The 13,245-nt window shown below is 42.7% G+C and overlaps 1 protein-coding gene across 1 annotated transcript in view; it reads left to right on the top strand.

The window, feature by feature from the left end:
• The window catches only part of LOC124712280 (cytochrome P450 6k1-like), a 66,021-nt gene that overhangs the window by 10,192 nt on the left and 42,584 nt on the right, over window positions 1-13,245 (top strand). The window contains exon 3 of the mRNA XM_047242574.1: window positions 6,118-6,242. Within this exon, the coding sequence (XP_047098530.1) occupies window positions 6,118-6,242 (125 nt within the window). The remainder of the gene's footprint in view (window positions 1-6,117; window positions 6,243-13,245) is intronic.

Here is a 13,245-nt window from a genome sequence, read left to right on the forward strand (position 1 = left end):
AAGGCAGGTTTTCACATGGTAGTTCTTCAGGCTGTCCGGTCTTCTGCCATCCTCTTCAGCTCTGCATAATTTCCTCTTCCCTTTATGTCGTCTATCATCTTGTATTTCCTTCTTCTTCTCAGACTTCTCCCACAAACCAATCCTTCCAAAGCATCTGCTAGCAAGCACTCCCTTCTCAATGAGTATCCCAACTAGTTCTTTTTCCTTTCTCTTACAACCCTTTCCAATACTCTTTCATTACTCACTCTTTCCATCCAGCTTATTCTCTCCATTCTCCTCCACATCCACATCTTAAATGCTTCTAACCTTTTTTCATCCTCTCGTCTCAGCGTCCATGTTTGGCGGCCGAAGTGGCCGTGCGGTTAAAGGCGCTGCAGTCTGGAACCGCAAGACCGCTACGGTCGCAGGTTCGAATCCTGCCTCGGGCATGGATGTTTGTGATGTCCTTAGGTTAGTTAGGTTTAACTAGTTCTAAGTTCTAGGGGACTAATGACCTCAGCAGTTGAGTCCCATAGTGCTCAGAGCCATTTGAGCCAATCGTCCATGTATTTGCCCCATATAGTGCCACACTCCAGACAAAACATTTGCCAAGCCTTTTCCTTAGACCTTTATCTAATTTGCCACGTAAGAGTCTCCTCTTTCTGTTGAATGCCTCCATCGCTATGGAAATCGAGTTTTCACCGACAGGTGACATCTCAAGTCTTCAGTTCTTGTGCTTCCAAGATATTTAAATGCACTTACTTGGCTAATGGTAGATTGTCCTATTTTAGTATTGGACAGTCTGCGTCTTGTACTGATGACCATACTCTTTGTTTTTGCTGTGTTTATTTGCATCCCAAATTCCACACAAGCTTTATTCAGATCTTTTAGCGTATTATTCACTGTCCGCTCACTTTCTGCCACTAATACCATGTCATCAGCAAGTCTTATACATTCTATCTTATTCCACCAATACAATAAATAAATAAATATGAATGATTTACTCATGGGAAAGAGCTACACAAATTTAACAAGTCAATAGCGCTTCTATCCCCCTCTGACCCTTATGCAAGCAGTTATTCGGCTTGGCATAGGTTAAAAGACTTATTGGATGTCTTCTGGAGGGATATCGCGCCAAATTTTGTCCAGCTGGCGCGTTAAATACTCAAAATAACGAGCTAGTAGAAGGCCCTGCCAATAATGCTCCAAACGTTCTCAGCTGAGACGATCTCGGTGGTCAAAGGGATCCTGCTATGAAATGAAATGTCACCAGACTACCACTCTTGGTTCTCAAGCAATGTGGCGGGTGACAGTCCGGGGCGTCTCCACACACGTCTTCGATGGTCATCGGGACTCAGTTCGAAGCGGGACTCTTCACTGAAGACAATTGTATTCCAGCCGGTGAGATTCCAGACCGTAGACGTGTCTGGACACGTCCCGGACAGCGGTTGAATACTAAACTGACTGCCGCCAGCCTTACGGTCCGACAACCAGGAGTGATGGTTTGGGGTGCCAATTAATTTCATAGCATGACCTCTTGGTTGTCATCCGCGTCACCCTTACAGCACACCGGAACGTCGATGATATTCTATGTCGCGATTTGTTGCCTTTCATGGCAAGCCATCCTGCGCTTACATTCAGTTAGACAATGCCCGCCGGCACACGGTGAGAGTTTCTGCTGCTTGTCTTCATCCTTACCAAACCATACCTTGGCCAGCAAGTTCGCCGAATTACGCCTCAATTGAGAAAGTTTGGAGCATTATGGGCAGTGCTCTCTAGCCAGCTCGAGATTTTGACGATACAACGGTACGATATTCCTCAAGAGGACATACAGCTAGCTGAATAAGGGCCAGACCTAGACCAACGCGTTATTGACTTACAAAATTTGTGAAGCTCTTTCTCTTGAATAAATCACCCAATTTTTCTGAACTTCCAATCATTTGTTTGTCTGTACATGTACGTCACATCCAGTGATCTACGTCACATTCGGAAGCGTCGTCTTTCTTTCTTTCTTTTTTGCTTTTGTCTTAGAGTGTACTTCCAGATAATCCTGATGAGAATTCAGTTTTTACTGCTGGGATATTCATCGTCGAAGATAGCAGCCACTATGCTTCGAAAATTTTGTCCGGTGTTCGCAGAGTGCATTTTCGATAAACTGTTGTGAATCTAACAATTTTTGTTGTATTAGGAGAACCTAGGAAACGTGTTCTTGTAATTAAATTTCCAATGACTTGCACAGTAAAACCTTTATGTTATTCAAAACAAAGGCAACAAAAAGCAATAGTACTGCACGAATTACACTGGCCGAAGCAAACACAATACTGGTAAAAACAGTGCGTCCAGTGTTCCCATTCAGTTAAACCTGATATCATCACTGGCCAACACACAAATCACGCAAGCACTTGAGTTGCCGTATACCAAACCAAACTTATGTGTGCTTGTAGAGATTTCTTAACTTTTCTTGAAGTTATCCTTCAGTTTGATAACAAAGACTGAGACTAATTTTTACACGAATCACATTATTACATTTTGTTCTTACCACATGAAATCTCTGGATCCATTACAACACTAGACTTACGATGTGCGTTTTACCTTCACTATCCCTCAGGGACGTATTCCGCTAGTGGAATAAAACCCACTGTTCAATGCGTCACCTCCGGGGGTAAAATACATTCCATTCCCTCTTATCCTTTAATTAAAGAAACTATCTATTACTACGTGTAACAGCATACAATAGGTACCTCAGTCACATGACCAGGACCTCAACAGGTTACTTCTCAAGTCACCATGAAAAGTAGTCTGTGGTATCGAAGCTCTTGTTTCCTGTATATTGCTGGGACAAAAACAGACACTTATAGCTGTGGCACCTGACTTTTACTCTTGAACAAAGATGCCGCGTGTCCGTATAAACCGTTCTCCAGCGAGTGGAAACTTCTGGAGCCGTCCCTTTACAGGCGGAGTTGGCCTCCACTTCCAAGTCATGGCTGCAGACGTCCACTTGTGACGTTTGTGAGCTGTAAACACGACAGCGATAGCGCTTTCACCGTGGCCTAGTTTTACTGCCCAGGCTGTAAGTCCTAAGTATCACCGTCACGATTCTCTTCAGGAAGACACAAAAGACCTTGTTCTTAGTTACTAATGCAAAGTTGTACTCCTCTATCTGAGAAAAGCTAAACAAGCACCATTTAGGATCTTCTCAAACATGCAGTTAGGATTTCATCCATCAGCTCTTCCAGAAGGATCCAATTGTTTGACAGATTATAACAATTTACCCAGAGCAAACACAAGGAAAGACGTTTGTCAGTCAGAACCGCCACCAAAGAACTAATGCATGTCTGCGGTTAGTCATCCTTTTTTACGATTGATAAATTCTTTCGCTGTCAAACTATGCTTAGTAAATCGTTATAGCTGCATATGAGATGCTGTAACCGCAGAACATTTAAGAACGCAATAGAGTGCCACAGGAGCATTATTCTTAATCCATAATACGCTTATATTACCAAAGCTTGTTTTTTAAAGAAAAATTTGAATCTTTAAAGGAAAAACACTCATCGAGAATAATGCAGCTGCGTCGGAAAAATTTGGGTCATAATAAAAATATTAACAGTTTCGGAAAGCTAAGTTCCACTAACAAATTTTTGTACAGTGCGTTTTATATTACAGATCCTTGAATCTCTATATTATTTTTAAGACTACCTATCTATGATACACTCAAGTCAATTTTACTTACTCTTCCTTACAAAAAGAAAAGCCTCAAACTCATGAATTGCACAAACATCTGTACCAACCCAATTATATGACGACTCGATATAAACTGTATTACAAGGACAAATAGTAAGTTTTCGTGTACAAAAGTGTCTCTGAAGCTAGTTTGCAGAAAATGCAACGTTATCTGTCTCTGGGTGCACAACAGAGCTACCTCTTACATGTAGTCCAACCCAAATTCTTCCTCTAAGCATGTCAGTGCTCTTAGCGATTGTGATAGCCGGGCACAACTCAAGACTCGTCCTCGTAGATCAAGATATTGGCTGAATAATACACTAAACACTAGCTAGGGAGTCATGCCAGTCCGCCCCTGGTAGCTGAGTGGTCAGCGCGACGGAATGTCATACCTAACGGCCCGGTTCGATTTCCGGCTGGGTCGGAGATTTTTTCCGCTCAAGGACTGGGTGTTGTGTTGACCTTATCACCATCATTTCATCCCCATCAACACGCAGGTCACCGAAGTGGCGTCAACTCGAAAGACTTGCACCAGGCGAAAGGTTTACCCGACGGGAGGCCCTAGCCACACGGCATTTCCATTTACGGGGTCATGCCAGGATATCTTTTTATGTCAGTCGGTAAAACAATTTCACATGGACGATAGTGCTCTAGCTTCGCTCCGACACTCTTTTAATCCTTCCGAAAGTGTGATCCATACAACCTATCTTTCATTTGCAGAAACTTCTGTGATTTTTACTTTGTAGGCTGACGTTGGGTACATACTTATGTAGATGTGGATGAACCGTTTTGGTTTGGTGGCAGCCACTCATGCACACTTGTTTATGTATTGTAGATATGCGAGAGACTTGGAATTATAATCTGAGCTATCGAAATATATGCCTAGAAGAATAATGGTGCATTTTGGAACTACATTAGGAGTCTTATGTCTGGAGCTTCCTTGATGTTAGCCCGTTGCACTTCTTCAGCGGAGACGCAAATGACTATACTTACTTACTTTTCTGTATTACATTTACTTTGGGTAAATCAGTGGCCGCGTCCTTCTAAAGTACAACACATCTCAGTAATGTCCTTATTCTCAAGCAAGCACATCTTTCTGACTGATTTATTCTTTAGAGGCGTTCGGTTTACTGACCATATAGACATCTCCCGTTTGCATATTTATCTGATGTGCGTAGTGAAACTAGCAACCTATTCCAAAAGTGCCATTAGTGACTTGTGGACCATGATAAAGTGGAAATAAAAGAACGAGCATATACCTGAATTCTGATATGAAAGACACAATAAACATTACAAATTCTTCCAGTAATACGATTAAAGTTAAATTTTAAGTAAAACATTATGAAAGTCATCTGGTATTGACAAACACAAATTATCAATGAAAAGAGGACTACAACTAATAGCAACCCAATTTTAATGCTCTATTGTAAGATAGTTACGATGTTTTTTCTCGTTGTTTATTCGCCTATGGAGAGCATATTGTGCTTAAATAGGAGTAAAAACTTGAAATTAATGCTTGTACGCAACGTATTAGCAAAAGTCACCTGTCTAGGCTGTTAAGGAGAATGTTCGTCTATTGTAGGGATACTAACTACTGCTTCCCAATATATTTATTCTTTAATGAAATTTGTCATTAAAAACATATCACTTTTTCAAACCAACAGCTCAGTTCATGTAATCAATACTAGAATTAAGAATAATCTTCACAAGGATTTAAAGTCACTTAGTCTTGTTATTTTCAATAACTTGCCAGCAGCCATAAAAAGCTTAACAAGCGATGAAATTCAGTTTAAGAGAAGCCTAAAGGATTTATTGGTGGCCAACTCCTTCTACTACATTGACGAATTTCTCAGTAGAACAAACAGTTTCAGTGCAGTAATGTGTTCATTGTAAATAAGTGTGTATGTGTGTGTGTGTGTGTGTGTGTGTGTGTGTGTGTAAATACAATCTAACTTCTGCACCATTTCAGTGCAGTGATGTGTTCATTGTAAACAAGAATTATAGTAGTTGTATTACACGTTTATTACCTTATAAATAAATAAATAAAAACTTTTTTATTTTAAATTCAGTGCATTAGTATTTCTAAAATGATTGTTTCATATAGTGTTCATTAAAAAATGACAATCATTCCACTTGGGAACTGTGGAATGGTACATTAGCTTATTTGTTTGAGTTGTAAATATTTGTCATGTATTGTTGTTTTTCTGACATGTTCTACATCCTGGAGGACCTCCTCACTGCGGATCAATTGGAATGAAAGTAAATCTAATCTAATCTAATCTGTATAATTCTTCCTTTGTCTGTTATCATGATACGACCAAAAATTTCTAGAAATATTGTTGTCAGTGTAATGAATAGATGCTGAGGAAGTGATTTATTTTACGAAGCTCGTAATTAACAACCACATTTATTTTGCAGATGGGAAACGCTGAGGACGAAGGTGGCGCCAGTATTCACTCCCGGCAAGATAAAGGCGATGTTCCCACTGATGGAGGGCGTTGGACAGGACTTGGTGCAGCACCTCACTGCCGAAGTTGAGAAAGGTACCGGTGCTTGTTTTTCTAGCAGCAAGATGTGAAGCAAAATTAAGATGAAACGATAGACACTTAAAATCTTTGAGACTTGCTATGGTGCTACGGGCTACCTCACTGTATGTTTAATTACGGGGTGGCAGAGGTCCATCCTGAAGCTATTTATGGCATGACACGGTGTTTATTAAGAACGTGTGTTATTTCTCATTATTTAAAAGCGAAACAGCCAGTGAATACTCAAATGACAATGTGCTCGTCTCGGTCTGAGGCGAAGTATCCAGACGTCTGGTATGGTCTCTGATTTCCGTGTCCTTTACACGTGTGAAAATATTAGCTTTTGACGGCAAAAATTAAAAGTTTACCTGCAGTTACAATATCAGATATTCTGAAGGTAATAAATATCACGAAGAGTTAAAAAGAGTTTTTCGTAATCACACAGTATTATCAAATACACTGAAGAGCCAAAGAAACAGGTACACCCGCATAATGTCGTGTAGGGCCCCTGCGAGCAGGCAGAAGTGCCGCAACGAGACGTGGCATGGACTCGACTAATGTCTGAAGTAGTGCTGCAGGGAACTGACACCATGAATTCTGCAAGGGTGTCCATAAATCCGTAAAAGTACGAGGGAGAGGAGATCTCTTTTGAACAGCACATTGCAAGGCATCCCAATAACTCAATAACATTCATGTCTGCTTAGTTTGGTGGCTAGCGGAAGAGCGGAAGTGTTAAAAGTCAGAAGAGTGCTCCTGGAGCCACTTGTAGAGCAATTCTGGAAGTGTGGAGTGTCGCATTGTCCTGCTCGATTTGCCGAAGTCCGTCGGAATGTACAATGAACATGAATGGATGCTGGTGATCAGACGTGTCACCTGTCAGAGTCGTATCTAGACGTATCAGAGGTCCCAAATCACTCCAACTGCACACGCCCCCCCCTCCCTCCCCCCATTACAGAGCGCCTCCATCAGCTTGAACAGTTCCCTGCTGACATGCATGGTCCATGGAATCATGAGGTCGTCCCCATGCCAGTACACGTCCATCTGCACTATACAATTTGAAACGAGACTCGCCCGACCAGGCAACATGTTTCCAGTCATCTATATTCCATTGTCGGTGTTGACGACCCCAGGCGAGGCATAAAGCTTTGTGTCGTGCAGTCATCAAGGGAACACGAATGGGCCTTCGGCTCCGAAAGCCAATATCGATGATTTTTCGTTGAATGGTTCGCACACTGACACTTGTTGATGGCCCAGCATTGAAATATGCAGAAATTTGGGTACGGATTGGACTTCTGTCACTTTGGACGATTCTCTCCAGTCGTCGTTGGTCCCGTTCTTGCAGGACCTTCTTCCGGCCGCAGCGATGTCGGAGATTTGATGATTTACCCGATTCCTGATATTCACGGTACACTCGTGAAATGGTGGTACGGGAAAATCCCTACTTCATCGCTACCTCGGAGATGCTGAGTGCCATCGCTCGTGGGCCGACTATAACACCATGTTCAAATTCACTTAAATCTTGTTAACCTGCCATTACAGCAGCAGTAACCGGTCTAACAACAGCGCCAGACACTTGTTCTTATATAGGTGTTGCCGACTGCAGTGTTGTCTTCTGTCTTTTAACATGCCTTTGTATTTGAATACGCATGCCTATATCAGTTTCTTTGGCGCTTCAGTGTAAGAACAAATTATAAACGATATATATTCTTGTGATCCTTTGAACCATTTATTGTTTCCTCATTATAAGAACAAAAAAATGTATTGTCCAAAAAGTTGCTCTTTCTAAATCTCATGCCTCTATGAAGTAAGCAAAGTGACGTAGGCAAAACGAAATAACAAAATTTGACACATAGTTAAACTGAACCGTTGTGACGTGATAAATGTCACGTTTATCGAATACAAGGCACAAGAACAGTATACACACTGCACAAACCCATTGTGCAGAGCCAGGTCCAGATGTAGTGGTCGGTAAACACAACACGAGGGTCCTGCCAGCTCAATAATCCATAGGGAGTTCTTGGGATAAGCAAGAGTCGTAGTCCGTGAAGCGGCCAGAGTCTAGGTATATAGCATCTAGCGACCAGAGCAAACGAGTCTGCTTGTACCTATCAGTTCGGACCTACACATGCTACCCTGTAGCCCTGCGTGGAGCCAAGGGGTGTGTCCACTAGAACTGGGCCATTCACGAATAAAGGAACCCAAAGGAATGGATCGCTAAACTGAATGGAAGGCCAGAGGAAAGGCCATTCACCAATCCCTTCAGGTCGACCTCGTTCCCACTCGGTCTCGTTCGGTCGGTCTAGTTCTATCTCGGCTGGTCTCACGTTCGTCGCTCCAGCTCCAGCATTTTTTCATTCAATTATACCTGGTCCATTCACATTAACGTGACCACCTGTCAAACACCTGAATAACTCCCATTTGCAACGTGGACGTGCAGGAAGAGTGTCATGAGGTTCTAGAAATACGACAGGGATGTAGAGCCGTGCCAACTTGAATGCCCCGACCAGCTGTGCTAAGTCTTGCGGGTTCCAAGGTGCGAACGGCCCGATCGACTTGGTTCCACAGATTTTCCATTGGGTTTAAATCCTGGGTGTATGGTGGCCTGGGGAGAACAATAAACTCATCCTGGTGCTCTTCGAAATACGTAGTTTACTGTGAACTGTGTAACACGTTGCATTGTGATGCTTGTGGATGCCGTCGTGGCAAGGAGAAACAAAGCGCACATAGGGGGTCCTCAAGGATAGATGCATTCTTGTATCGATCTGTTGTGCCTTCCAGAATGACGAGATCACCCAGGGGATAGCAGTAAGACATTTCACCGATCATAACGCTCCCTCCTCTGGCCAGGACCCTTCCGACGATTGTTGCAGGGACGTACACACCATAGGCCGTCTGTCTGAAAGAGCATAAAACGTCATCATGTATCTGAAAATGCCTCCTGTCGCCACTCATTGGACGTCCAGTTGCGCTAATGGGGTGCAAATTGCAGCCTTCGTCGACGATGAACAGCAGTCAACATGGGTGCATGAACGAGGCGCCTGCTGCGGAGGCCGATAAGCAGCCACGTTTACTGAAGACTTGTTGAGGAGACACTATTGGTAGCCCCGTGGTTCCTGAGCAATCAACTGCTCAACACGTGCATGTCTATTAGCCCACACGTATCTACGGAGCCGTCGTTCACCCCTGTTATCTATGGCCCACGGTGCACCACAGTTACCTCAGCACCTGTTTTGAATAGCGTCATTTTATCATACATACAAAGCACACCTTTACCGAGTGAGGTGGCGCAGTGGTTATCATGTTGGACGCTCATTCGGGAGGACGGCGGATCAAATCCGCGTCCAGCCATCTTGATTTAAGTTTTCTGTGATTTCCCTAGGTAGCTTCTCGCATATGCCGCGATGGTTCCTTTGAAACCTAATCCGAGCGTCTGCTCCGTCTCTAATGACCTCGTCGTTGACAAGACGTTAAACACTAATCTCTTCCTCGAAATTAGAATTATATTAATACCGTCAGCTGCGCACGGGCGTTGATATACGAGGTGCGGCTAGAAAAAAACCGGACTGATGCTGGAAGAAACATTTATTTACAATTATTTACAATTTCATGTTATCTCCTTCAATGTACTCTCCTCCTCGGTCTCTACACCGCTCCATACGAATCTTCCACTGTTCATAGCAATGCTGCAGATCATTTTCGGTAAGTCCATACATTACTTCCGTCGCTTTTTCTTTTACTGCTTCAGCAGTCTCAAATCTAGTTCCTTTCAAAGCTGACTTGACTTTAGGGAAAAGAAAAAAGTCACAGGGGGCCAAATCAGGTGAGTAGGGTGGATGGGAATGTTGTGTTTTGCCAAAAACGTCTTCACTGACAACGCACTGTGAGCTGGGGCATTGTCTTGGTGAAGGATCCATGACTTTTTTCTCCACAAATCGTTCCGTTTTCTCCGTACTCGCTCACGTAGGGTAGCCAGGACGCTAATGTAGTAATGCTGATTCACTGTTTGTCCCTCTGGTACCCAATCAATGTGCACAATCCCTTTCATGTCAAAAAAAAACAATCATCATTGCCTTGAATTTCGATTTTGACACTCGTGCTTTTTTTTGTCGTGGAGAACCAGGAGTTTTCCAATGCATCGATTGGCGTTTAGTTTCGGGATCGTAAGTAAAAAACCACGATTCATCGCAAGTAATAACATTTTGTAAGAAGGTGGGATCACTTTCAATGTTTTCCAGGATGTCAGAACAAATCATTCTTCGGCGTTCCTTCTGTTCAATTGTGAGACACTTTGGAACCATTTTTGAACACACTTTGTTCATGTTGAAACTTTCATGAAGAATCTGCCTAACACTTCCCTTGTCAACTCCTGTTAACTCAGACACTGCTCTGATTGTTAAACGGCGATCTTGTCGAACAAGTTTACCGATTTTTTCAATGTTTGCATCAGTTTTTGCTGACAATGGTCTGCCAGTGCGAGTGTCATCACTGGTGTCTTCGCGGCCATCTTTAAATCGTTTAAACCACTCAAACACTTGTGTTCGCGATAAACAATCATCGCCGTACACTTGTTGTAACATTACAAACGTTTCACTTGCAGATTTTCCTAGTTTGAAACAAAATTTGATGTTAACACGCTGTTCTTTCTGTACACTCAACATTTTTCGACGCACAGGCAAAAGTCAACTACTTAAAACAGACGCCACGGGCAGACTGAGTGCAGGAGGCAGATGAAACTCGAGCAGTAGGCGGAGCGAGAGTCACGTGACAGGCCACGCGACTTTCAGCCTTATTGCATTCGTTTTATTGTTTCACCAGTACTAGTCCGGTTTTTTTCTAGCCACACCTCGTAGATCAACGGGGACAGGTGAAAATGTGTGCCCCGACCGAGACTCGAACCCGAGATCTCCTGCTTACATGGCAGACGCTCTATCCATCTGAGCCACTGAGGGCATAGATGATAGTGCGACTGCAGGGACTATCTCGCGCACGCCTCCCGCGAGACGCACATTCTCACCTTGTTTATCCACACACTTCATTCGTAGTGTCCCACCCCAACACACTCATTACTCGTCGAAGATATTCTTCCAAGTCCCTTAAGATTTCGGGGAATATGTGTGCATCCGCACAGAAGAAGAAGGCCATGGCCGGTATCGCCAGAACTATATACCACCACTTACATGGATATGGTGTCTGTTCCTTCGGAACATGTCCGAAAGAACAGACACCATATCCATGTAAGTATATAATCCCTTCCTCCTCCTCCTCCTCCCTCCCGGTGCACATTAACAAAGGCGGCGCACTAACTGTTACAAACTAGTTCCTTTCGGATGTGCTTCCACCCTTGGCCTGAAAGCAAGTGATCTTGCCATTTTGGACGTCATATAAATCGCCCCGTTTTCGCATTACCACAACGGCTGCACTGTTTTTCTCGTCCCCCGACACGATTTATGTATCCTCCACTGCCAGCATTGCAACTTGCTGTCTGTGTGTGGTTATTTGTTCGTTAACGTCGAACTTAGACGGTGGTCACATTAATGTGACTGGACAGTGAAGTTGCCCACGCTAATTACGTTATCCCAATGTTGTTTAGTTTCAGACCTTTGTCGACATCTAGACTTATAATTCTTCGCATATACCGTTCAGCATGCACGGACGATAATTTATAGCTATATATTAAAATTAAAACAAGAAGTCCTGATTCACCGCAAGTCACTTTAGGGTATGATAGTCCGTTTATTTGAACACAAAGAGATCAGAATTTCAACTCTAGCTTACACAAATAGTCAAATAGTATTTAATGATACGAGTGCTTAAGTTTGTGTATGCATATTCTACACTTCGTTAAAAATAAAGTTTTAAAAGAAAATTAAATGAATTATCAAAACAGTTCCCAGTACCATTTTTAATTTCTAGTTTCTGAGGCATAGCTAATAACCCTTTGAAGGGATTTAAAGGGCAGTCGGACTACCGGAAGTCCTGTTTAATCTAAGCTTCATCGTTAAGATACCCAACTCTTAAAATTACATCAAAATTTGAAAACTTCTGTTCTCAGTTGAGTTTGACATGTGTATGAAACTTATCAAACACAATTTATTTATTTTACCTGTATATACTTATTTCTTTGTTGGAATATAGGACGTGACACGAGAGAAAGAGTTTTCATCACAAACATTTTATGAATTTTCATTTTAAAAATATTATGCCATGATTCCAATCATTGTTCTAAAACGTGTTTGCTATCAGAAAGGCGTAGCCAGATGGGTCGACGAAGAGTGGACGTATATGCGTCCCCCCTAACAAAAAACTGGTCTTCACAAACAGAATTCGCAGTTTACCTCGCCAGACAGACAGGCATATCAATCTAGTACCCGTCTGAAGAGAGACTTAACGTGTAATGTATACAATCTACTTGCAAGTGGAATCTGAAACTATTTCGCGGCTCATATCATAGTACGCTCCTGTCATTGGGTACAGTAGTTCAAATTTTCCATTTTGACTTTTTGTGAGAACACTTACAGCAATATACAGTTAGATAAAAAAAGAACCGGCGAACGAGTAAAACCAAACGGGTCCCGAAAAAGGCCGGTCACCAGAGAGCTGCAGGAGCCTCCACGAAGATTGCGTTCACCACACGAACAACAAGCAATCGGGCGTCCCCTGGAAGCGACCTAGTCGGCCAATCCTGCAAACACCGGGGCACCAAAACCAAAGATGACAAAACAACTCTCCGAAGAGACTCAAAAAAGGCCTTTATCAAGACCATCACTAGTGACAACTTCCTGCAATATTGAAGGCTTATCTGTAAATAAAGAAATTGGATTATCTGACATGTGCAAACGAAACAACTGTGATGTTTTAGTGTTACAGGAAACACACAGAGCACCAACTAGCCATAGACCAAAAATACAAGGCATGAAATTAGTTCTTGAGAGACCACACGAAAGGTACGGAAGTGCTATATTTGTGAAACCGAACTTAGACGTATGCTCCTGTGCTCTGACCTGCGAAGAAAATATAGAAA

The sequence above is a fragment of the Schistocerca piceifrons genome, chromosome 8 (assembly GCF_021461385.2).
Source record: "Schistocerca piceifrons isolate TAMUIC-IGC-003096 chromosome 8, iqSchPice1.1, whole genome shotgun sequence".
NCBI lineage: Eukaryota > Metazoa > Arthropoda > Insecta > Orthoptera > Acrididae > Schistocerca > Schistocerca piceifrons.